The 27,741-nt window shown below is 35.0% G+C and overlaps 2 protein-coding genes across 6 annotated transcripts in view; one reads left to right on the top strand and one right to left on the bottom strand.

Annotated features, from left to right (window-relative positions):
* Positions 1 to 3,267: 3,267 nt before the first annotated feature.
* Positions 3,268 to 8,710, bottom strand: LOC127856010 (slit homolog 1 protein-like). 3 transcript variants are annotated; one of them, XM_052391972.1, is made up of 3 exons: positions 8,256 to 8,710; positions 6,167 to 7,010; positions 3,268 to 4,934 (listed from the first exon to the last, which is right to left on the bottom strand). In XM_052391972.1, the coding sequence occupies exons 2-3, from the start codon at positions 6,972 to 6,974 to the stop codon at positions 4,660 to 4,662; spliced, it is 1,083 nt and encodes a 360-aa protein (XP_052247932.1). In that variant the 5' UTR covers positions 6,975 to 7,010; positions 8,256 to 8,710; the 3' UTR covers positions 3,268 to 4,659. The 3 variants fall into 3 exon arrangements, with proteins under 3 accessions (XP_052247932.1, XP_052247934.1, XP_052247935.1); XM_052391974.1 differs by having other exon boundaries at positions 8,333 to 8,710; XM_052391975.1 differs by having other exon boundaries at positions 8,592 to 8,615.
* Positions 8,711 to 18,968: 10,258 nt separating this feature from the next.
* LOC127855688 (uncharacterized) overlaps positions 18,969 to 27,741 on the top strand; it is a 32,256-nt gene continuing 23,483 nt past the window's right edge. The window contains exons 1-6 of one of the 3 annotated variants that reach the window (XM_052391473.1): positions 18,969 to 19,120; positions 22,167 to 22,319; positions 23,514 to 23,596; positions 25,251 to 25,325; positions 26,297 to 26,420; positions 26,873 to 27,236. In XM_052391473.1, the coding sequence (XP_052247433.1) occupies positions 19,102 to 19,120; positions 22,167 to 22,319; positions 23,514 to 23,596; positions 25,251 to 25,325; positions 26,297 to 26,420; positions 26,873 to 27,236 (818 nt within the window). In that variant the 5' untranslated portion in view covers positions 18,969 to 19,101. Of the gene's footprint in view, positions 19,121 to 19,683; positions 19,737 to 22,166; positions 22,320 to 23,513; positions 23,597 to 25,250; positions 25,326 to 26,296; positions 26,421 to 26,872; positions 27,237 to 27,741 lie in introns of those variants that run through there. The other 2 variants (XM_052391470.1, XM_052391471.1) reach the window with 2 other exon arrangements.

Genomic DNA, 27,741 nt, shown 5'->3' with positions numbered 1-27,741 from the left:
CAACATTTAGTACACAGATATGTGTATATTTGAGACCAATAGTATATAAAACACGATTTTGTAAATAAAATTAAAGATATATTAAAAGGAACTGTGTGTAACGGGTAACTCTGTATCTATTAATGAAATGATTTTCTTTTCTGTTTATTCTAGAAATAGCATTATAAAGAAGTTTGGTATAGCGATTTTAAAGTGAAATCGATCAAAATTAAGAATTCACTATTAGAAACGACATTCTTTATTCTTAATCATTATATCAAGTTATACTTATATTTATTCACCAATATTTTTAATGTAAGTGTCTTTGTATTTCTAAGTTAAATTTCCTTTAGTTACTTTATGTGTGTATGTTGCCTTTTTGTAGTAGTTTTTAAAATTAAATGATACAGTATTGTATAAAAATTAAAACACATAACAGAAAGCTGTTTTAAGCACAAATATTAAAATGTATGTATCTTCATCTTATGTGATTGTAATTTGTAAATTACCATATGCATCCAGTGATTGTTTTCGCTTGATATTTTGCAGCCTGTGCCTTTATGATTGGAAAAAAAGCGCGATAGATCATGCAATTGAGAAAATATTATACATTATTAATAATATGATTATTAATAACAGTATACCAATTGTTTAAAAGTGCATGTTTACCTGATTTCAATTTTTTTTTTATTATAATGTGCTAGTTCAACCAATTATTGAGTTCATTGAAAAAATTCGACGTATGTTTGGGGGAAATTATAGTATATTAAAAGCTCCTTAGATTATGCACCTACTTTTCAGATTCAAACTTTTTTTAATTCTCATACAATTACAAAGTAACCAACATTATTTAAAAAAGTGTACGTCTAGCCTCCTTATGATTTATAGTTTGCTAGCCAATAAACGTTGGTTTCTTTTAAATGAACCTCCGTGTTGTTTTTAATGCACCTGTCCAACGGTTCGAATGTTTCAGCTAGTGTGCCCAATTTAGGTACTTAAATCAATCATTTCACCCAGAATCATTTCCCATTTGTTGCATCGTCCAATTCAAACCGATTTACAAGCAATATTGAGGCCAAGTAACTTCCGATGCATTTTTGTTTTCGCTACAACGCCTATAGGGTCATGAAATGGTGAAGGGAGTAGACTCTAATATCGAATCGTTAACTTTTCAAGGGGAAAAACTGCGTAGGGGAATTCAGTTGAAGTCGATTTCCTGCTTGTAGTGAAATGTTTTCTTGCATAATAAGTACATATTTATTAACAGTAAATTTCAATTTTCCATAAAATTGGAACTCAATTTGAAACATACCAAATATATTTGTTGCAATATGGCAAATAAGGACATTTACTTTTACTTTGCCGATCCGTAAACGTTTTGATTGAACAAAGGCATGTTTAAAGCCAACCTCCGCGCAGAGATTTGACTGGAACCAGCATAAGTGCATCAAATCCCTGCCTTCGTAACCAACCACTTGATGATAGCCTAGTCACGTGGTACAATAATTTTACCGTTGTTATGTTTATTTTTTTTATTTAGGTAAATAATTGTTTTATTACGAACCTAAACTTAATCAATATTTTCAAAATATAAAAGAAAATGATACTACTTTTCATTATATAATACTCAAACAAAAAATAATAATATCATACCAAATCTGGTAGGATTCGCTTGTGATGGCAGAGATTGAATGTGAGAACAAGGAAAGACGACTCTGATTGTAGATTGGTTTGAAAGCTGGTCAACTCTACCAAGGCGTACTATTGAACAAACACTCGTAGAATAATATTTTAAATACTTAATTAAAAAAAAATAAAATAACGTTTGTATTTGTATCGTGTGATCATATTGGGTAGCTAAGCCGTTACCAAATTTTACATTCAATCCATACGTTTGTGGCAGATGAAATGTTTTACCATATTTAGTTATTGTTAACGTCCATGTACTTAAATTTCTTACAAAGTTTGACGGAAAGTGTGTTCGGATATTTCCGTCTTCACAGTACTAATAAAGATATCGAGCCTCGCACCCCTCTGGATCAGCAGACGATTTATTCCTTAATTTGGTTCCGTAGATAGCAATCTCTTGCACGACGATTACATTCCATTCACCTCTGTGTTGGGCTCAGAACGGACTACTGATATGAAAGCGTCTCATTCATGTCATGATCATTCCAAGCGTTCATCATTGAGGTTACAGTATACTAAACAATCTCTTGCACGACGGTTACATTGCATTCACTGCTAGAAAGCAAAACATCTCATACCATGATATCTTATTTCAGTCTTAATTAATTATTATAAAATTGATAAAATAATATATCTTTTTTTTATGTTAAGAAACCAACATACAAAAATACGTCGAAGCAATGCCTAACGTCACTCAATAAAAAATATGTACACTTGTTTACATTGTGAAGTGCGTAGAATGATTCCATCTGTGTAAATGGGAAATAAAATAGTTTCAAAGAGTTGCTTTAAAACTCACAAGTTTTTGCACGATTAATCGTAAATTTAAAAGTCATATTTCTTAATTTAATGCATGCGATTTTAAATATCCACTCAAATATACATTGAATGCGTTTGTTCGGTTTTATCTATTTGGTAGACAAAGTGGCAGGCTGAGCGTTACGCAGAGTTGTATGTGAGAGCAAAATATTATGGCTCGATGGGCCATTGTCGGCTCAGAGACTACTTAAATGTACCCCGGGTACCGAAAACATACTGACACGAATCCGGAAAATCTAAATCTAAATCGGTCGTTGTCGGCTTTTTTCCAAATTCAATTATGTTCATATATATGTCAATATTCTGTAAAATGGCCTGTATATAGTCTTATGGGGTATCGTGTTGTTCTCCATTGGACATGTATCATGTACGTGACAAGTACAAATCAAATTGAATTATGTTCATATTTGTGTCAATATTCTGTAAAATGGCCTGTATATTATCGAAACTCATACTCAAAAAAGCATGTCGAGGCAGGTTTTGTTCAAAGAGAATTTTGTTATTATTTAACGACATCGGATTTTGGGCGGGAATAAAACTCGGGTACAGTCTAAAGTGGCCGGGTACGTGTCAGTATATTTTCCGTACACGCGGTGCATGTAAGTAGTACCCGAGCCGACAATGACCAGTCGAGCAATATTAAAGGTTATAGATAAATATACATGTGTATTACTGTATTCAGTGTAAAAAAGTAAATACTGGTCATTTGAACGAGTATACTTAGTAGTTATCAATATTAGCGTTTGTGACACTATTACTACTAAAATAATAATTAAATAATAAATGACTTTCTTCTATTTTATGTAAATATTTAAATACATAACAACAAGTTCTCAAAATTCATATCTTTAAATAAACATCTCCTAATGCGTTTGGCACACTCTGAACGTCTTTAAATTTCTATGAAAAGTCGTCTGTTCACACACTTCGGTGTTAGAGAAAAATGAATTAAATCAAGCAGTAAACTAAACATTCTATTAAACGTAATGCATAATTATTTAGGCGAAGGTTTCAAGCCTAACCCAATTATGCCAAGCGTCTAGAAAAAAGCCCTTGGCAAACAGCGTAGACCCAGATGAGACGCCGCGTGATGCGGCGTATCATCAGGGTCTGCGCTGTTTGCTTAAAGGAATTTCTTTCAGAAATATTCTAAATATAGAACTAAATATACTAGAAATCCCTAATTTTGGAAATAAATTGGTCCAATTTAGAAGGATGGGAGAGTCCACTAGGCATAAATGGGTTAAAACCCCAGAGTCATTTCAAAATCCCCACAGTCAATGTTCATCATTCAGATAAAATTTTACCAGGTTTTTATACGTTCTGGAAACAATGCAGCTGCAGTTTTTGCAAGGGCTAATATGCTAATTTACAATGTTCATGCCAAGTTAATTATCACACCGCACTATATTACAAAGGGTCTTTTTCTCAAAGGAGGTAACCACGTGACATACAAGATGGCAACCTTTATGCCGAGACAGGTATTTTTTGCCGGTTTATACCCCTTTATTACTTGTATTAATTGTTTACATGCCGCTCACTTTCCAGCCATAGCAGCAAGAAAGTGATAAGTTTTTTATTTCGTATTAATATTCGCTCTTTATATTGACTTTTCTCGCTGCGAATTGTCATAGCGGGAGCTGTAATTTTGTGACCCACTAAGAAATTTCGCAGCGAGAAAGTCGACATAAAGAGCGAATATTAATTCGATATTAACTCTAATGATTATCTTGCCGATATTGCTGGAAAGTGAGCGGCATTTAAACAATTAATAGAAGAAATAAAGGGTATAAAACGGCGAAAAATACCTGTCTCGGCATGGACGTCGTCATCTTGTGTGTCAAGTGATTACCTCCTCTGTTGCTTTAAAACAATAATAAAAAAGCGCATACTTTCACTAAATGGTACACTTTTTGGCAAGTGTATTACGAGATTTCGACTTTTCCGTTTTCAGTAAAACTTAAATCATTTAAATAGAAAATTTAAAATCTTAAAAATAGCAACAGGCAGCACTTTACTAAAAGTTGAAAGTTTCTTTTAAGGTCGATTTAATTCATGTAATTAATACACCGCGTTTGCGAATGTCTTCAAAAATCGCAATTTTAATAAGTTCGGACACCATCCACATTTCCGTTCGAAAACGAGTATATATGAAACATCCACGCGTTCAACTCAAACCGTCAAAATGACAAACAACGCGCCCGCCGCAACAAACAGCAAACAAGCCAACGAATCTATCAGCGCTGACGCCGAGTTGGTCGGTGTCAATTTGGTGGATGTCGGATACGGAAGCTGCGTAAGTGGCCTGAGACTGTCGTCGTTGCTGGAACAGACGTGTGGTGGCGAAGGGAGCAACGGGGTGCAGCTCTTGTTCCTCTGGGATGCGTCCGGGCAGACGCTATCGATACGGACGTTGGCGAGGTTTCCCTTCTCAACGCACGTGTTTCCTGTGAATCGATATCAAATATGTTAGCTATTATAGCATTTAAAATGTAGGCCTATTTTAATAACAATAACACATGTAATGAATGTATTATTATGTTATGTTTTTCATGTATATAAGTGACAGTAAATACATGTAATAATAACACGATAATTGATGCTGAAACAAAGCGATATAACATGAAAACAAACATTTACAAGAATATATGAGCCGCGTTCTGAGAAAACTGGGCTTAACGCTTGTGCGTAAAGTGTCGTCCCAGATTAGCCTGTGCAGTCCGCACAGGCTAATCAGGGACGACACTTTCCGTTTTTATGACAGTTTTCGTTTAAATGAAGTCTCTTCTTAGCAAAAATACAATTTAGGTGGAAAGTGTCGTCCCTGATTAGCCTGTGCGGACTGCAAGGGCTAATCTGGGACGACACATTACGCACATGCATTATGCCCAGATTTCTCAGAACATGACTCATATATATTGAAGCACTTTGTCTGTTGATCTATGTACCAGGATTGTCTTTGAAAGCACGCAACAACAATGTATTTAATACGTAATGCTATATTTTAAGTACAAATGAATTAAGGTAAAGAATGCAAAATAACTCGTTCGCGATCTTATAGAACTTCTAGACCTGCGAATTTGATTATATGTCCTTGCTTAAGAGCGTGGTATTCGTATATATAACGGATTGTTGGGACAAAAAGTATTTGAATTTGCACAAACAAAGCTACTGGAACTGTAATTATGAATTCTCGAACGCAATATAGTTATAAGTAACATTTTGAAAATAAGGAGCCCATGTAAGTTTTATTAAAAAATCATGTACAGTGGACTTAGTTGTGTTTTTTTTCTAAGAAAATCTAGGGTCCAGTATTTTTTTAAAGAGGTTAAGGGTTACTTTATTATACAAATGCGTATACGTAGGTTTTATCATTTTTGAAATGAATAAATTCCTATAACAGAGATTTTGGTTACTTTTAAGCTGCCACTCGAAGACGGTCGCGGAAATACTAACATTGGTCCAGGATACAACTTCTAATGGTTGATTTAGTAATAAACAACACGTATACAATGGCTCTATCGGTTTTATTGAACCCAACTTTTAACGCAAAATTGTTTTCACTTTTCTCTTACACAAACTAGCCGTTGACAGCATGGGTTTCGGTTATCCTTTTGAACATTGCAATAATTACGTATATCAATTTTCATAATTCAAAGTGCTACACATAAGTCAGTACCAAGTTCAGGGGTGGATCGCATCACGGTCGTCCTATTTCCCGTGCTCGTCCACAGCCACGTCAGAAAGCACGTGCAATTGAAGGTGTTGTTTCTGACCAGAGGAAAGGTGACATTTTCCAAGAGGAAATCAATGTTGTCGCAGTAAACTGCTTCGAAATGATTCCCGACTATAGAGACATTCATGACGTGATCAATTACCACGAAGCCGCTTTTGAGAAGTGTGGTTATGTTGCTATGGGAGATATGAAGATGCTGCACGTGACTGATCATCCTAAAGGCGAACGGATGAATGGTGACAATTTGTGTATTTTCGAAAATAATGTCATCGATGTACGAAAGGTTTTGGAACGCGTGCGAGCTGATTTCGTTGATGCTGGAATGGCTGAATTTTATCCTCGAGATATTGAAGAGATTCGAAAACGCATTACCCTGGAGGAGATTAATTTTGCAGCCTTGGAACACGATCGCCGTAAGGTTACCGAGTTCCGCAAAGGAGCAGGCCTGAATGGTCCCAATGGTAATATTGGAGAAGTTTATGGAATATAAATGCTTCAGTCTTAGAAACGAGTTGATGCTTATGATATCAATGGATGTGTTCTCAAAGCGAAGATTACGTGTGTAATCAGGAAACCTCTTTGGAAACTCTACGCAGGTTACGTTGACAAGGTTGTTATTGAGAAGATTGCAATCGCAGAGCAAAGGACAATCTTCGGAGCTTAACTGGGACGCGACACCGATGAAGCTGCCAGCTATGACATAGGCAGCGACGAATGCCAGAAGCAGGGGCGATTTGAATCGCCTATTCATGATGACCGTTGGTATTCTTGCATATCAGAAACAAACCTGAAATATTTGTGATTAATCAGAATCAGTATAAAAGAACAAACAAATGGTAGGAAAACGCATACATGTTTATTAATTTTATTAAACTTTGCTAAACGTAATGTGTAGACTTTTCTAGAGACATGAAACTTTCTTATTCAAGTAACTGCTCAAGTGTTTACGGAAATTAAAGTTGAAGTTGATAATAATTCAAACGAGTAAACAGGTTTACTTTTTTGCACCGACATATTGGTAAACGAAAAAGACATAAGATGTTAACATTTGCGATAATGCAATACATCAAACAATTATTTTTGAGGCTCCACTCCCTATTCTAATTCTGAAAAAAAATCGGGCAAAGTTTGCAGAAATTATTAATAATTTGCCTCTCGATATTAATCCGTAAAAATGACTATTTACTTATAAAATACCGTTCAATTTTTGTGTAGACGCGATATCTGTACCTCGTCGATAACAACCATTTTTGTCGCGCCAAAAGCAAAATAAAATTAACCTAACGCAAGTACTTTGAACAAACAAAATATCTTTCTGAGAAATTATCGTAATTTATTAAAATTAAAACCCGTCCTAATTTACAATGCACTTAAATGTTTTCACTAGACTCTACATGTAGCTTGAAGTTTACTCATTTGATCTTCACCTTTATATAAAATGTTCTTTAAGAGAGGGGATTATCACGTGATGGTTAAGATGGCGACGCCCATGCCGAGGCAGGTTTTTTTCGCCGTTTTATACCCTGTATTACTTGTATTATTTTTTTTAATGCCGCTGACGTTCTATAATGTTTTTATATTCGCTCTATATCTCGGCCCTACTCGCTGCGAAATTTCTTAGCTGGATGACCTAATAACAGCTCCACTAAGCAGATGTGTGGGGAGTCAAGTCAAGAAAGAGAATTTTCATACAAAATTCGAGCTTATCACCTCTTACTGATATGTCTGGAGAGTGAGCGTCATTTAAAATTCAAACAAATGTAATAAAGGGTAAAAATAATTATCTCGGCATGAACGTCGCCATCTTGACTATCACGTTATTCCCCCCCCCCCCCCTCTGTTGAACATGTTGTAGATAAGCGCATTTAAACATTAGTGTCTTGAACAATTAACTTCTGCAATAAAACTAGCGTACATAGAGTTAAATATAAAATATGTATAATACAATAACACCATTATGGTGCAATTTGCCTTATAAAAATAAATTGATAATTGAAAAGTTCCGATTAATTAAACTCACAACAATTGTTACCTTAATTTCCGAATTAAGCTATAACGTTTCTGAACGCACTTTCATAAAAAAAAAAACACTAACGTGTCTCCACTGACCTCCACTATATATCTCAATCGCTGCGTTTAAACTGTTGATAACAACAAAAGCAAAATGTTTTTTATTATTTAAATACAATAAATAACACCCTTGAATTAAATTGGCAATATACGGAAGTACAAACACAGTCATTGGATTTTCACTTCAGAAAAACGCAAACATCTCCGAAAAAACAACGACACATATTTCCTTCAATATCCAGATGAATCAGGGAAATCTGTCTTCACAAAATAAAGGATCGTAGATCTCCATATTTACCATCATAACCAGTATGACCATTATAAAACATCTATATCTTCCGTATTATACGACGAAAACGAAAAACACCAACATAATAACTCAAGTCGTTATCCGCACTACTTCCGACTCATGCTATTTCAAGCCAAATCATAACGCCTATACTTGTCGCATAAGTAGATTCGGAAGAACCAATAGTGTAGCGAAGAACAAACGGAAAGACGACGCGTATTGTTTGTTCGCTATGCTTCTCTAGTAACTGTACCGCACAGAATAAGAGGTCTAACACACTTGAATGTTTGTTTCTGTGATTATTATTTCCAATCGAAATCGTTAAAACAGCCGGGCTGAGGGTGCTTAACTCTCGATTGCTTCACTTATTAAGATTAATTTAAACATATACATATGTTAACTCGATTGAATCGAAAGCCTAAACCTTATCGAGATAATATCGAAACCTTTTTCTGTAAAGAATAAAAACGTTGTGTCTATCATATCTTTCCGCTGCAACCAGCATGATACAAAGGTGCCTGATATAGAATCTATATATGTTTATCAGGAGAGTTAGCATTTATATCAGTCAATATTTTAACTATGACATATTACTCTGAATCAACTTAAAAGTCATCATGTTCGGCCGAAATTAAATTAAATGATACAGATTTAAGACAATAATCAATTTGATCGCTAATTATGTACAAGAGGGCCATGATGGCCCTGTATTGCTCCACTGTTTTCTATGCGAAAAAAAGCATGCAATGCGCATGGGATGAAATGTACTCAAGCATGTGACTTTCTCTTACTATCCCTCGTCCCACTGGGCGCTCAAAGTTAGAAGGATGAGCATTTTATATATGGAAAACGTTACCACGGTGTTAACTAAACAGACTAAAAAGCTCGGGAACTGTCGCACAGATCCTTTGTCTATCACGTAGGTGCATTTATCTCTCCAAAAGATATTGTTCTTTCTATTTCACATATTTTTAGATGATGAAGATCCAATCTACGCATGTTCTACAAGATTAATGAAAGTTCCTTCATTCAATCATGAATCTTTTTCCAAAATTCCAAAAAGTGTTTGTAGGTTTCAAAGTTTCTGTTACTTATATAGTTCATGACATATGCAAAATACTTAATGACATAGATCACCTGAACTTTACTTCATTCTTGAGGCATTAGTGAGTGTAGCAGGATTGTTAACGTGGTGAAGAAATTGTGTATTGTACAAAGGAGATATTTGCCTGAGGAAACATAAAGATACGAGTTTTTCAGATTCATGAGGTGCCGAAAGGCAGTCATGTTTACAAGAAAATCAGAAGAAAACAACAAAATCAACATTTTTTCCCACAGCTTCGTGACCCAATTTCCGATGGTCTGTATAATCATTGATTTCCAAAAAATAAAATAAATAGTTGTGCATCTGCTTACATGTATTGATAGATTTTAATGGATAAACATCCCCCATGCTTCAAAAAGTAAAGATAATGTCTACAAACGGACGCAAAAAGACTTGATTCCCATGCATGCATGTAGGTTTGTTGTTGTTGTTGATGTTGTGGTCTTGGAACTAATTATGTAAACAACGTCTTAAACTGGTCCGCACATATGCAGAAATATTTTCTATCGTGCTTTTGAACTGATTGGTTATCATATTAACGGCTAAAAGCTTATAAATTTAATTTCTTTGTAGATATTGGATGATTAAGTACCAATTGCCGTTCTCGACCTTCCAATAGACCATAACTCCTTCTGAAGAATTTATTTTCGTTTTGAAAACAAGACTTCCAGTTTCAAAAAGGAGAAATGGTTAATGATGAGCAATTTTTCCTACCCCACCAAGCCAATTTAAAAATAGTCCTTTACAATATTATTTCTCGTCTGCAATCTCTTTCAATTTGGGGCAGTCCAAAATGTGTCGTTTGGTAAAAAGTTTTATGGATAGTTAACATGTTGGTCTACCTTTCACGCTCGACATGTATGTATTTATCTCTTATAATTAAAAATTATTCCAAGTGTATTTTGATAAACTTTTAGTTTGAGAACAATATAGTTTATTCATCCCATAATGAATAAATAGCAAAAACGCATACACATGCAAAGTTCACAGACTACCTGTGGCCATGTTGTTTGACGAATCAAATTTTCTTGAACAACTTTTTAATGGCAGCCTTCAAGGGATAAATTTGGCCCCAGGGGCATAATTTGAACAAACTTGGTAGAGAACTATAAGATGTCACTACATTCCAAATTCGGGGGCCTTAGGCCCTATGGTTATGGAAAGGAAGATTTTTAAAGTTTGCACAAAAAGGGCTTTATATAAGCATATGTTCAGATTTGTGACCCCCGGGGCAGTGTCAAATTTGAGCCCATGGAAAAATAATTTGAACACATTTGGTAGAGGGCTATTAGATGTCACTAAATACCAAATTAAGTAGTATTAGGCTCTATAATTATGAACAAGAAGATTTTTAAAGTTTGCACAAAATAGGCCTTATTTAAGCATATGTTTATTTTTGTGACCCCCGGGGAAGGGTCGATTTGACCCCAGGGGCATAATTTAAAAATAACAACTTGGTAGAGAACTTTAAGATTTTGATACATACCAAATTTAGTAGAAAAAAGGACCAATGGTTTTGACAAAAAGATTTTTAAAGTTTGCACAAAAAAGGCGCAATATAAGCATATGTTCAATTTTGTGACCCCTGAGGAACGGTCAAATTTGATCCCAGGGGCTCAATTTGAACAAACTTGGTAGAGCACTATTAGATGTCACTACATACCAAAACTTTCGTAGCCCTATACCTTACGGTTATGGACAATAAGATTTTTAAAGTTTGCACAAAATAGGCCTTATTTAAGCGTATGTTTATTTTTGTGACCCCGGGACAGGATCAAATTTGACCCCAAGGGCATAATTTGAACAAACTAAGTAGAGAAATATTAGATGTCACTACATATCGAATTTGGTAGCCCTAGGCCCTACGGGTATGGACAAGAAGATTTTTTTAGTTTGCAAAAAATAGGCTTTATATAAGCATATGTTGATGTTTGTGACCCTCCGGGGCAGCGTCAAATTTGAACCCAGGAGCATAATTTGAACAAATAAAGTACAGAACTATTAAACGTCACAACATACCAAATGTGGTAGCACTAGGCCCAATGGTTATGGACAGAAAGATTTTTAAAGTTTGCACAAAATAGGCTTTTCATAAGCATTTGTTCAATATATTGACCCCCGAGGCGGTGTCAAATTTGACCCCAGGGGCACAATTTGAACAAATTTGAAAGAGGTTCACGCCAGGAATATGTGTGCGAAGTTTTATCAGAATTAGACTTGTAGTTTAGGAGAAGTTAACTCACGAACGGACGCTCGCACGCACGCAAGACGGACACAGGACCATGACATTAGCCCCAGTGAAGCTAATAATACAGAGAAGAAATACAAAGCAATAAAAAACGTGTTTTTTTCAAATAGTTAATATGAATCTACAAGTACTCATGACGTCACGCGAAAGAAACATTTTCATTCGCACAAAATGCATAGGCGTATCGATATAGAGACCTTTTGCCTGTTTTTATATCGGTATCATGTGAGGATTTTATCTTCTTTTTATTTTGCTCATATTTCTGTCTTCCGAGTCCGTAAGCAGTAATGTTTTTTGTGTTATGTGAATTAAACACATTTACGAAATGGCTTACATCAAGTTAGTTCTGAAGATATGTCGCTTTAAATTCCTTTTATAAACGTAGAGTATTTCTGTGTGTACTTAAAACTTCAAAACCTGTCCCCGTAAAAGTTTTAATAGACATCGATATTTACGACACAAGTAAACACAAATTATATCCTCAGAAGTAATCATATTTACATTTTCTGTCTGAAGATAAGAGTGAGATAATTGAGACAAGCGTAAGGTTTGTGATCGAATCTGGCTATCCCTCACACCGCTTTGAGTCCATTTTGCATTGACCGTTCTAAGGTGGATTTCCCAGTTTTGAATACTGTATTGTTATAGAAAATGCTGTTTAAAAATGTAGTGAATAGCAACAAGATTATGTTCCTTGATAGAATTTACTTTTCTGGAGTTTTATTGTTCGCTGTTATAAAAGAAAATGACAACAAGACTCTCCGAACAGTTGTTTGATTCGAGTCGACTTAATGTATTACAAAACGATTGGACAATCACCTGTTGTTTTATGTTTACCATGTCCTTTTTGAAGAAATGACATGATCATGATGCCACTTAAGCGCTCATCTTATTTCTCAAACACTATTTCTTGAATACTTCACCTGGTGATCTAGTATTTTACCCCACTTGAACCTGATTCAAACAAAGATTAATATTCTGAACATGTTTCGTCAACACTGATTAATAAATGTGGTATCTATAGTGGTAAATTTTTTTTTTTATAGATTGGACCTGGTTTACTAGTTTTTTAGACTAACATGTCCAAGATTTATAGCTAACTATATATTGTCTGGATAAACATTCGGGCCAAAATTCAGCAAGCTTAAGTAATACGTATGTTCCACTTACAATGATAAGATTGTATGGATTCGACCCTAAGACCTAGACGCACGTGACCCTGATACAAACTTCACCTTGAATTTGTGCAGATAAATAATCTGACCAAGTTTCATATGATCGAGTCATGATTTATGCACGTGATCCAGAATCGAACTCACCGTAGAACCGTAGAACATGTCAAGATACGTATTCTGAATATTTTTCATCAATATTGAGTCATAAATGGGGCCTATAAAGTAGTAACAAAGTCTCTCTAAGATTTTACTGTTAACCAAGTTTTTCGAAGCACCTTATTTAGATTCAAGTTCGAGCTAACTTTCAAGATAAGCATTATGACCAAGTTTCATTATGATTAAAGTGATATTATGGGCATCTAACAGTATGTAGGTGTCTACCATAACCGTTGTTTATTTTTGGTGTTTTCACTTCATATACACTTATATTTGTTAATGCCGCATCAACATACTAAAACAATATCCCGGAAAGAGAAAAATAATCCATTTGAATACCAACCGTACTTTCGTTTTGACAACTGACGACAAAAATGATTTGATGTACGATGTGAGTCAAAATGTAGTTCTCATGCAGATTCGCTCAAACGACACAAAGACACAATTTTGTTTTACGGATCTTTCGGCTAAGAGGACTGGATGAGTTATGTATAATATCGAAAATAATATATATTTTTATAAACAACTAGTAGCAAGATGAGTTTTAGATAATTGGTCAGTTACCACATTTTGACTTATTCTTTTGACCTGTTAATTTTTTTTCAGCTAAATTCAACAATGAAAATGCCCATAATATCACTTTAAAGCATCTACAGTGCTAATTTATGTTCTAAGACTTGACATGTTTACATACATTGTCTAGAAAAATACACCAAGTTAAGATCGAGTTATAAATGTGGTAAATATGTTTTTACAGTTTGACTTGGTGACCGATTTTGATACACACGTGACCGAAATCGGCCTACGTATTGTCAAGATCAATATTATTACCGAATTTCATTTATATTGGTTGAGAAATGTGGCTTCTTTAGTGGTATTAAGGACACGTTGCAGAGGCTCGCGGCACACCGCATACCATACGACGCCAGACGCAAGACGAGATGATCTAGCTCACCGTGAGTTAAAAGTAAAATTTCTACGGGTTTGTTTAGGTCTTGGAATCAGGCAAAATTTATTTAAGATGTGTTAATGCAACTAACTGGAAAATGATTTTTGTATTACCTATTCGCGACTGTGATTTAATACCTCTACTTTACATGCGAACAAAAGAGTATTTCGTTGCAGACATAAGGACACGAATACGCTTCGTATTAGAAAAGGTATTAGAGATTCAGTCGAAATACACATGGAATGGGCATTATGAATTTCCGAATTATATATTTAATAATTAAAATATCCACAAAGTTCAAAATCAGTTCGCTTTACGGTGGTGCTCTTACCCGTGATTGTCCACAGCCACGCCAGAACATACGTGCAAATGAAAGAGAGCTGTTTGTTATTATCAGAGAAACACTTAATATTTCCAAGAAGATGTTGTCGCATTGAACCTCATCGCCGTGTATTTGGACGTCTGTGACGACACCAATGTAAACGAAAACGCTCTTGACATGGATGTATTACGTATCGAAGAATATACAAGATACTGATCGGGGCTGATAAGCAATTAGGCGAAAGTTCGACATGTGAAAATATGAGTGCTCTCGAAAATATATCTCATTGATGTATGAAGAGCTTTGGAACGCGAATGAGATTATTTATTAGATGCTTGAATAGCTAACTAATATTGATATATTGAAATATTTTTTGATCTCTGCATTTAGATTAATTTTATAATCACTCCACAAGATTACCGTCAAGTTTTTGTGGTCCGCGAAGAAGGAAGCGTTAATAATTAAAATGCAGAAAATAAATAGAAACATTTTCATGATATTGCTGTTATAGTGTACGTAGCAAATATCTAGTGTTTTTGAATACCGTTTGGTTTGCAGTCCAAGGCCCCTGATCGCTAACCGATTCGTAGATTATAGTCGAAAAATAAAGATTTTTGTTTAATTGCAATTTCCAAAACAAAAATTATTAACAAGTTAAATGTGACATGGACCATGACACAAATAACAACACAATTCTTTATTAAGTTCAACTTTTTATAAATCAAGAAACGTGTGTAGCCTTAACATTTTCAAGCACTGAATTATTATTTTTTGGCGCTTAGTATATTTCCTTATTCGTAAGAATATTCTAAGAATCGGCTGGTGAGTACGCCACGGGGTACGCATCTATGTATTGATGATAAATTATGTTTTTTTGGAAAGCAAAGGGAGAAAATAAAAATTGAAAACATTTATTCTAGGAATGTCAGATATCTCAACTATTAATTGATGATATATAACCAGAACAATTACTTCCTTGCATTAATAAACAATTCTTTTAATCTTTGATATTTAATAATGTCAGCTAGAGCCATAAATACTGTTATTGTGTTATTAAACTTTTATATAAGTCTTAAATTGATAAATTCATTCAAAGCAATACAGGAACCAAGAAAAAGCAAGCAATTTCGTAGAATTGATATCCCCTGCCAACATGCTTCTGGACACAAAAGTGTTATAGTTGACACTCAAAAAAGCATTTTTTCGAGATACAAAGGGCCATAACTCCGTTCTTAACAGATGGTGTACAAAGAGAATAATAGGTTAGTGTTGATTATAGATCAGGCATATCATGCGAGGCTTTCGTGCCGAGCATGATAAACCTGATCTATAATCAACACTAACCTATTATTCTATTTATCCCACGCTTTATTCAGTAAACTTTTTTTATTTATAGAAAACTAGTTTTCATGAGTGTTTGTCGCACTTTGATAATGACTGTTGTGTAACCACGGTCAGTGTATTACTCCGCGTTCCAAAAATAACCGCTGATTAAATAATCATTTTTTTAATCAGAATATCGTTCTGTAACAAAGGGTCGAGCGTTATTAATTACAATTTCAATCATATTGAATTGCAAATCTTAAAGTTTTATAATATCAATTTGACATTAAGTTGTTATATACAATAAACTACATTTGTTTACCACGTAGCCTAACACCACACACAATTCACTTTCGATATCAAACTATCAAGTCAATCACGAGGTGCACACTATTTGCTTCTTTGTTATAATATGTGGTTATTTCGTGACGAAACAACAAAGATTTCTTGTATTTAAGCTAATTATATGCATTAACATTTTGAATGTTGAATATGGCACCAAAGAATTGTGAAGCAAAGTTGTTCGACCTGAAGAAAGAAATTTGCTGGTGAAGTGACTGGGTGGGGCGAACATCAAGATCAACTTGTTCGACGGTAGACAGTGGTTGTCTAGGCTGCATCTCGGCCATAGTTTCGGTGCATAAAGGTGAACAAGAGGAATCTGTTGGATTGTTACATTAACTGGACTGACAAGAATGTTTGAACACTTTTGCTGCTGTTCAACAGATATGTTGGAATAATTGGTTATGGACTGGACATTTGTGTGCCCTGTTATGGCCATGGTTTCAGTGGGTGGAATGTTTGCATTTCGACGTTTTTGGACCAGGACTTTGCGAACTGAGTGGTTCGTTATTCTCTTGTGCTTGAGAAAGCCGGCGTCTTTTGCCATGGCCTTCAGCATCTGACCTAGCTTGTTGACACCCAATTGTTGACGCAAAAACCACTGGGATGCAGTGTCATTTGTGCGTATTGCCAAGTAGAAAGGTTGCTAGCTTGAATAAAAATCAGATGGACGCATATCCGAGTAGAGCTTGTCAATTAACACAGGATATCTTGGTCGAGACGATGGTTTTCTACGATCAAAGGGGAGCAACTCGAACTGACTTCTTCAAAGAGGAGCAACAACAACAGAACCTATTTGCAACATAGTGATAAATTTACCTAATACTAAAGGTTTAAATGACAATAAATGACAAAAAAAAACACGTTTTTTTACTACTTTTCTTTGTTTTAAGGTCATTAAGATTGACAAACATTTGGGATTGTTTTTATTATTGATGCACTTGGCAAATACAGGTGACGAGGTGCGCGGGAAAAAGTAGTCCCGGTTCGGCAGTTGATAACGTCATTTTGTGCCGTTGATTATAGTTGTGCCATTGATTACTGATGAAATTTAATCAATGAGGCTTTAATCAACCGAATTCGCTGTAAAAGTGGGATAAAATGCTATTTGGCATGCATCATCCTCTTACCCATACCAAGTTTCAATGAAATCCGCCAAAGCACTTTCAAGATATGGCTCCGGACACACAAAAAAAAACAATATCCCTCCGCCAATGGCAGGGGATAATAACGTATGAATATGATGACTTAAGAAACATATCAATTTCAAAGAATAATTTAAAATCGTTTGAATGGGAATTGTTTAATACTGTTTTAGAAAAAAAAAGTATTTAAGTCTAATCCTTATTGTAGTTCTTTACAACGCTAAACAAAAACAACTTTTAGCTCCAACAACCAATTTGTAATCTTCAAAAATGATATCTAGAACCTATGTGTTATAAGTCATAATTACATGTACCTATTGTTGTTTTATATGCATGTGTTTCTGAATATGCAGTAACTATCTGCTTATTACAATTTATACTGGATTTTTGTATAATATTTACTTTTTTCTTTATTAATTCTCTTTTTAACACACACTTACATGCAACTGCCTGATACTAACAGTGTCAATGATATGATTGTTGTTTAAAAAGTAAGCCTTCTTTTAAGTTTGCCTTAAGGTGTTCACCTTCAATGTCTGTCAACAGGAAGAATTTTTCCTTGTTATGATGTGTTATGTTATCTCCAACAAAGGCATATGACTGTCTGTAATCTTGTTTATCAACAAAATTTATCTCCACAACTCAAAAGTATACTATATAAAAATATGAACTTTATATGTTTTGTAGAATGGTTAAATTAAAAAAACTGAACCATTTACCAAATCTTACGCATTCGCTTTAAATTCTTTGTATTATGTTTGAGTCTGTCTTTCTTGTAAAGTGAAGGTAGGGATTGTGTCCGGTTTACTATGTTCATTGCTTTGTATGCCAATGTATATAATTATATAAATAACGTATGAGCGTATATGTGTTGCACATGTATTTGTGTATGTTTTTTTGTTGGCAGTCTTGTAAAATAAAGGTAGGGATTGTTTCCGGTTTACTATGTTCATTGCTTTGTATGTCATTGTCTATAATTATATAAATAACGTATGACCGTAGATGTGTTGCACATGTATTTGTGTATGTTTTTGCTTGGCAGTCTTGTAAATTAAAGGTAGGGATTGTTTTCGGTTTACTATGTTCATTGCTTTGTATGCCATTGTCTATAATTATATAAATAACGTATGACCGTAGATGTGTTGCACATGTATTTGTGTATGTTTTTGTTGGCAGTCTTGTAATAACATGTGTTGGCGAGTACGGATTTCTTTTGCAGGTACCTTTGATGAAGCCGCCATTGGATGTGATGAAGCGGATAACGATCAAGAAGCATAAATTAATAGCGCTTCGATAATTGGAAATTTAAGACTAATAACGACTCAAGACGCATCTTTCGAACAAATGTAATGCAATCACTTTCGTCTAGGATCAACAACTTAAAAGGTTAAAAACTGAAAATTTGACGTCTCATTTCTTTACATACGTTCACAATAAGCAAATATTCTTTAAATGACTCTACCTATAAACAACTTTAATGCAATGCACTCCGCTGGTAAACCAGCAGCGAAAAGACAAGAAGACTACCACATTGGTTGCGTCTCCTTTGCAATAGAACCAATGCATTAAATAATGTTAAGTAATGTATGTCAAGGACTTATTGGCACACATAGACGTATAATCAGCACTGACATGTTTAAAATAGTCACATGACGGTGTGTCCCAAAACCGTTCGTAATAACTTCAAGACGGACTAAGATAAGGGAGTTTCTCGCTGGATTTACCAGAAGAAAGGTGCCATATAAACGACCGCAATGAACTGTTTACTGCTAGGTATGAAACATTGAGTTATTTATTTATTTCATATATTAAAGTGAGACTGCACGATTTTTATATGTGTTAGATTAAAATATATTGATAAAAATATGTTACAATAACACAAAATAGGTAAGAAAATTCATACATTGAAGACGAATTTTATAAAATGCAGCAAAGACACATTTTCGCCCGTAGCCGATTATGACGAAGATATTTCGTACATATTTTCCTACAATAACCAAAGCATTCGTCTTTTTATTAGGATCGGAGTTAATATTCGTGTGTTACATGCATAGATATCGTTGCAGGACATTAAAATGGTCCGTAAACTTAATATAGATTCACATCGAACATGAATGATATACATGCTGGCGAATTCGACTGTACAGACATTTTCGATTTCAGAGTAAAATATCTGGTTTATTTCGCATTTTTGTTCTCAACTTTTATTTTAATTTATATGTAAATATATGTATAATAAGTTTTTTACACAATTTATATAAATTCATATATATGTGACAAAATCGTGCAGTCTCACTCTAAGATTAATAATTTGCTTTGGTACCATTATATGTAAGGTTTACCTCAGGAAAGGTGACATAAACGACCGCTATGAACTGTTTACTGCTAGGTATGAAACATTGCGTTATTGTTTTATTTGATATATTAAGATTCATATTTTGCTTTGGTACCATTATATGTAAGGTATGTTTGCATACATTTCGATAAATGAGCGCATCTATTTAAAAACAACGTAATGAAACAGCGTCTGTCAGAACAAAATCATAATTGGTTGTTTGTCTCGAAAAGAAGCTATGAGTTTCATACGCAAAATGTTATTCAAGCATTTGAACAAGACGCGACATGCAGACATATATTGCGGCGGTATAATTTGTTAACGTTTTTAAAGTTAACGGTCGTGGAATTCTTTTGTCATAATTTTGTTATCAAGATTTGTTAAGATGATTGTCATAGTCCGGAAAAAAAATCTACTTATTATTGAACTGATCTATTTACATAAATAAGCTACTTATGTTTGTTTTGTTGTATACCAGTGTTTTCTTCTTCATAAAAATGACTGTACTTGGCTACTTTTCTTAGTCGATCAGCCACTTATACTCAAGTGCCTTATTTCCTTGTTCGTTTCTGTCAGCGTGTAATAACTTGTATTAGATTCAGTCACACAAGTAAAAGCAGAAATTAAACAAGTTACATGTGGTAAGGCAATTATCACACATAGCGCCTTACTGTTGTACTTGTTATTATTAATATGTTTTTGTTTACAGTTTAAGTGGCTATCTTGTACATCTTCTTTAACATTTGTAACGAATGTTTACCATGTACTTCCAAGTGATAGCTCTGGAAAAGCATATAGTTTTCGCAGTTAAAATGTCTTCATTTAATGGAATCTTTTCACGGTTTTATAAATTAACACAATTTAAAAAAGTTGTTTCAGAATCGCGAATTTTCGGTTTAGTTATGATATTTGTGAAGAAACAGTATTACTGAACATTTGCCATGGTCTAATATAGCCATTATATGCATCATTTTACGATTTAAAAACCTAACAATTATGAAGCGTTGCAACGCGAAACGATTGAATAATTTGGAGAGTTCTGTTGTTGGCGTTTAAATTTGTGAAACTACGAATATTGCTTATATAGCGTATAAAATACGTCAGTATGGATGCTTGGCCGGATAGCTCAGTTGGCATATGCGTGTTCACTTCAGGATTCCGGTGGACACTGGTTCGAGCCCTGCTGCGGGCTACTTTTTTTTCCCTTTTTAAATTGTATTTTTGATATTTTACTGGAGCTTTTGAAATTTAATGTTTACATTTATCAATATAAAGCATTCAATGACAAACTTCAAAACATGCCAAAATCTGTGAAAAGGCACCTTTAAGATACATGTTCACATGTAAATGACTAGATTTCACGCATCTACGTAGTATCAACCCGACAAGTTTCGTCGAGTCAAATGAAGTTTATTTACGAAATTTAGTCTCAACCACTTTACTTATTAACTTTTACGATAGTCTAATATAAGGGAATTTCTTTTTGGGCCTATGCTCAATTATAGTGTGTGTAAAGGATTAAATGATACGCCTAGACGAAGTATAATCCCCGACAAGTTTTGACTATTTTTATTTCTGCTTATTTACCGAACGTACGTAGTTTCAAAAACCGTACTTATTGACTTAAAGATGGAGTAAGATAAGGGAGTTTCTTTTAGGATCTTTGGTCAATTATAATGTATGTCAAAGACTCAATGACCCACACCGTTGTTATCAGCCGCGATAAGTTTGGACTTGCTACATGACTGTTTGTTTACGAACGTTTGACACAAACAAATGTACTTATTGTTAAAAACTGTACTTATTGACTTGTAGGTTTATAATGTTTTATGCAATTTATTAAGGACTTGATCTCTCAGAGGGTCAAAGATAAGGGTGTTCTTGTTGAATCTATGATGACCGAAATGTGCCATATACATGACAACTGTGGGCAAAGAACTTGTAGCTATTAAATGTGGGCATCTGTTCATATACATGTAGTAGTGCGTTGAATAGCTAAGTAACTGAACGCTGTATTCAGAATTATAATGCGATTGCGAATGTGCTGTTCTGTGTTGGACTTTTCGCGGTCGTCGTTTGAACAGTGTTGCAGTACTACGTGTTCCTCGACTTTAGATTATAGCAGATATGTCATTATTGCAGAAGCGCCAATACTGCAGTTAATTTAAGACACAATCTGTCAACGGGTGCAGAGATTTTACAGGAATTTTGGTTCATTTGGTTCAGTCAATACATACACAAGACTGTCGATCTTTGTGGCGGTGAACTTTTTATCAGTTTCTACTTTGCCTGTGAAAAGTTGCTGAAAATACATATATAACAGTGATGTCTGTTTTTGTTGTTTTGTGTGTGTTTTTTTGGGGGTGGAGTACATGAAATCAAGGGTATTGACACGAAAGTACTCGTTAACTCACAGTGCATAAGTGAGCGAAACCTCCAATATACATGTACGTTATCTGAATCGATTTACATGTGTTTTTTCAGCCATTACACTTTCAGTCACGTGGCACGTGGCAGCCGGTGAATGCGAGGACACGTTACCACAGTGTCGAGAAATTCTCACGAGTAACGTCACGTTGTGTCACGATGACCCACATTTTGCAAGCAGATACTGCAAGCGTAGCTGCGGACTGTGCCGTGAGTACTTAGGTTTTGGAGATTAATCTGCTGAAGAACACTTAAGAGATGATATCATGGCCTTGGGCTTGCCAGAGCCCGCTGACTTGTGTATGTGTTTTTCTTTTGACCTTGCGGGCAATGAAAGTGCAAGCACTTATTTTCAATGGGGTCCTTTGGTTTTTGCTGAAGAGACAGCAAGCATGGGATACAAGGAATCCGGGTGCGATACCCTAGCTCTTTGCGAAAAGATCCCTTGGTTCTTTTAAGTGCTCCGTGTATAGCACTGATACACGCGAGAATTACCTGGGTTTCATTATAGTACATCTCTAGTTGGGTGGGAAACGCTTAAAGCGTTTCTGAAATTCCCAGTGCCCCGGCCGGGAATTGAACCGGGGACCTCTGGAATCGTAGACCAGAGTGTTACCACTCGACCACCGCACCAACTACTTTAAGATTAATAATTTGAGTTATAGCTTTGTGGTTAAAGGCGTCGAAGAAAACACGTTTACAGTCAATATTTCAATTTAAGTTCATTTGGTGTGTTGGTGTATTTGGATGTGTGGCGTCCATATAAGGAAAAATGCCCCACCCCCTAGCGGCCATGTTATTCAACCAACCATAACCGTTTTCGAACTCGTCCAAGATATCATCAGAACAAATATTCTGACCTTATGTTCCTGAAGATTGGACAATAAATGTGATTTATAGAATTTTAACATGTTTTTTTTACTATAGCCGTTTAAGAATAATTGCCCCTACCCCTGGCGACAATGTTTTAAGTATTTCAGTCATATCACAGCGGTCATTAAAGCGAGAATTTACGATTTTTATATATGTTAAATTGTAATATATTGATATAAATATGTTACACTTACACAATTACGCGGCGTCTCATCATGGTCTGCGCTGTTTGCTTAAAGGAATTTCTGTAAGAAATATTCTAAATATAGAAATAAATATACTAGACATCCCTAATTTTGGAAATAAATTGATCCCATTTAGAAGGATGGAAGAGTCCACTAGGCATAAATGGGTTAAACCTCCTCACACATGTCCTTGGCTTCAATGTTTAACCAACCTACTGTACTCAGAGAAAGAGAGTAACCTCGCAAAAATACAAATGCATATCAAGAACAACAGACAAATATATGCGTGTTACAATGTTACACGACACAGTTGTTATATCATGCGACGACGTTACTACTATTTCAGCCATCTCCTGCTATCATTGCAACTCCACATCTCTGGAAGCTGCAAAACACTGCAACGAAACCCAGCTGTGTCGATTGGGGGCTGTAAGTCTTATTTTGAAACTTTCAATTAATCGCAGCGGTCATTTGAAAATAATCCCTGTAAACACACGAAAATATATAACAGGACCTGATATTGCAGTCGTTCGTTTGTAAACTGATTTTGAAAGACAACTTCGTGCGATAAAGAACTTATGTAAAGGCACATCAAACCCCTTCAGGATAAAGAAATCAAGCAAATAAATGAAATCTTTATGATGCATGGTGAATTTGTCTACATTTACATAAAACTTAAATGGGGCTTTTCACAGATTTTGTCATGTATTGAAGTTTGTCATTAAATGCTTTATATGGATAAATGTAAACATTGGATCAAAAAAGCTCAAGTACAAAAAACTAGAATAAAATTTTTAAAAAGATAAAAAGTAACCATCAGCTGGGCTCGAACCACTAAACCCTGGTGTAAAAGTCTATCGCTTAGACCGCTCGGCCATTCGTGCTCATACAACGAGTGATGTTTTTTAATCTTTATATAAGCAATCGACGTAATATCACAAAATATAACGGCAACAACAGAACTCTCCAAATTATTCAATCGTTTCGCGTTGCAACGCTTTATAATTTAAAGGTTTTTAAATCGTCAAAATGCATAAAACCGATATTTTGGAGCATGGTAAATGTTTAATATTACTGTTTCCCCACAAATATCATAACTACAACAAAAATTTGCGAATCTGAAACATTTTTTTATCTTGTCAAGTTACCAAAACGTGAAAAGGCCTCTTTAAGACATTTGTGTCAAAATATACGAAATTAAATAAAACAACAAAACTCATACAGTTAAACTTATAGAAGACTTCCATCGAACATCGCAGCTGTATGACGGCTTGAGTCCAACTTAACCATGCTCTGATAATTTGGTATGAGAGATCTTAGTTATAGGTTACGCATGCGCAATTAATTTCCTTCTATATTACATATAAAATAGTTAAAGTTCGATATCAAGTTTTACCATGATCAAGCGCATACCCACTATATCATCATACATCATTGGAAAGATAAATCCATAAAAAAAAATTTAAATGCATGTCATTAAATTCTATGTGTGCTAACTCAAAATATTTACCTTAGAATAGGCACACCGATTTTGACAGCTGTGCAGACAACCGTTTTGGGCTCAAATAGTATGACCTACTTTCAAAGCCGGGAACCATCAACACAAAAAGTAGAGCACAAAAATGGCTTTTTTTTCTTATTGCTTACAAATATACCTTCAAGTTGATACCAACATCAACCATTTGCAATGTATTTGACAAATCCTAGGCAGCATGCACTGAACAATGTGTGCTTAGTATCAAATTGACTGCATGTAACCCTAAAAACAGGAGTTCCGGTTTGGGGTTATGTGACCTATAACGTATGGCGTGTGTTAACATTTCTCGCATGCCAAGCAAGATCAAACAATGGGATTACGGTAAAGTCTTGTTGTATAGGTTGTGGCTGCGGAAAACATCATTTCGATAGTTGTTTTGGTCTCCAGGCATGCATGACAATGCAGTTATTTTCGTGTGTGTGTTATTTTGTCTTATTTCCCAGGATTGCATGACGATGCAGAGAGGTTTGCTTTGTTTTTGTTATTATTGTTGTTTTCCTTCAAATACATGCCGATGTAGCTATTTTCGCGTTTATCTGTATTTAGCAATGCTTGACGATGACATTGCTTTCATCGAAGGACGGTCACCACCAGTACGTCTTGACATGCGCCAACCAACATGTGAGTCAAGTCTGGTTTAGTTTAGTTTAAACTCATTTATTTAAACTGGATTTCATCGAAAGCCCGGGGCTTATTGTAACGCTCTTGGGTCCGTTTCCTGGGTAAACCTAATATTTAGTGTCTTTTGAGGAGATCGAAAGAACTCTCCCGCAGTGGGTATCAAATCCGTGACATTCCGGTCGCTAGGCGGACACATCCACTATGCCACATCGACCTCAAAATGTGCTTGAAAGACTAACATTATGCACCAACTTCTCAAACAACTCACTCCAGGGTTCTTCGAAAGGAAAAAATGCATATAAACTATGTTCAATGTGTATTTTCTAAATATTTGAGACATACCGATTCCAACATTTCTCAACAGTTGAGACATTCCGATTGCAATTTAACAATTCAAAGAGTTCGGTTGGTAGATTTATCAGTTGCATACACAAATACTACTCAATATTTGGCAATGCAAACACTGAGTATGTAGAAATAAATAATTTAAAAAAATGATTTTACTTAAATTGATACAATTTAGGTGACACTTGCTCAAGTCCAAGAATCTTCTAATAGGCGGCTTATAAAATTAAATGAGACATAGCATAGTTACATACATTTTAGTCGCGTTCTGAGAAAACTGGGCATAATGCATGTGCGTAAAGTGTCGTCCCTGATTAGCCTGTGCAGTCCGCACAGGCTAATCAGGGACGATACTTTCCGCCTAAATTGGATTTTTGCTAAGAAGAGACTTCATTTACGACACTTTACGCACATGCAGTATGCCCAGTTTTCTCAGAACGCGACTCATGTATACATACCACTGCCATAAATGAGCTGTGCAATCAAAATTATTTCAATGACTGTTCTCATAATCATGCTGGGGAGGGGGGTGGGGCTAGGGTCCGCTTAAAATATAAAAATGTGAAAATCGAATGGGCATATAATCGATTATATACATATATAATTTATTATACATTTACACGTAGTCATGCGATGGTAATGGAGTTCACATACCGGGCTTAGTGGGTCGTAGTGCAGTGTCATCGAAAAGGGACCTTCACGTGACTTGCTGCAAAGACGACCTTTGCAATAGACCGGACTCGCTACGAGGTAATGCATTATGGCTTCCAAAGGTAACGCTCCATAAAAACAATAAAACATGTTATATCGTGTATGGCAGATAAACAAACACGCAAAGTATGAAACAGACCGGGATCTCTACGATGTGATGCGTTATTGCTATAAAAGGTCACCCGTCATAAAAATAATAAACGCTGGTGTCGAGTATTGGAAACAAACACACACAAAAACTCTTACCAACACGCAATAAGTATTTAGCAATACGCACAATGCAAAATTAGCGCTGTATTCGAATAATACGACAAATATTACCATTGACATCGAAACGTATTATTTATAAGGTTTTCAGTATAAAAAAATAGTGATTTACTTCAAACGGGCACACGCTTTTTTAAATAACTTATAGTTTACATGCGTCCTTCTAATTGTACAACATCGACCATCTCAAGCAGTTATTTTGTGCAATATGGCTTCTACTTTAGATCCGCAAATCAATGCCACAGAGATGACGCCGTTTATCGTCGAACCGACACATCTCACAACGAAGTTAACCACTCATATGACGTCACAAACAACCACACACTTGATGACAACGTCTACAACCACTAAGCCTTCCACATCTACTTCGACCACTAAAGCAACGACATTAACGCCTAAGACCACAACCATCGCCACGACGACATCAACCAAGTCAACTTTTGTGACACAAACCACCACAAAACCCCTTCCGACAACAACAACAATGGACCCCGTGTTTATATCGTTTTGCGAGTATAAAGACACCATCGAGTGCCCAAACGATGGCACTTCTGTTTGCGGCACAAACAGAATAAAATACTCTAACCAGTAAGTTAAACACACATCTTAGTTGCTTGTGGATCGAAAAAATATCATATCAACATATTTATTGCTATTTGGAACTCCTAATTGATTACTTTTTGTCAATGCAATATTTGTTTCATCACCTTTTTTCAGTAAACAATTTATTATTATTATTTTTTTATTTTATTTTTTATTATTACTATTATAATTTTTATTATTATTATTACTATTATTATTATTATTATTATTATTATTATTATTATTATTATTATTATTATTATTATTATCATCATTATTATAACTTATTATTAATATTAGTAGTGCAACTATTATTAGTAGAAAGGCGCCAATCTGTCATTGCCTGTTCGTTTAACAGTAGGTTCTTTTCTTAAGCTTCCAATGTTCACTTAATGTTTAATGTCTTATACGTGTTCACATATCTGACTCGAGTGTTTGTTGGTGCCCGTTAATCAATCGCTTATATTTTTCATTTTTATATACGCGTACACATCACGTCATATGTCACGTG

The sequence above is a fragment of the Dreissena polymorpha genome, chromosome 13 (assembly GCF_020536995.1).
Source record: "Dreissena polymorpha isolate Duluth1 chromosome 13, UMN_Dpol_1.0, whole genome shotgun sequence".
Classification (NCBI taxonomy): domain Eukaryota; kingdom Metazoa; phylum Mollusca; class Bivalvia; order Myida; family Dreissenidae; genus Dreissena; species Dreissena polymorpha.
The sequence above is the reverse complement of the archived record's forward strand: the minus strand, read 5'-3'. Positions and strand labels throughout refer to the sequence as shown.

Bases quoted from the DNA above. Each gene is read 5' to 3' on its own strand.
- LOC127856010 (XM_052391972.1), bottom strand. From the start codon at position 6,974: ATGAATAGGCGATTCAAATCGCCCCTGCTTCTGGCATTCGTCGCTGCC. The intron at 4,935-6,166 runs GTACTGACTTAT...ATCGATTCACAG, and splicing joins GCGATCCACCCCTGAACTTG to GAAACACGTGCGTTGAGAAG.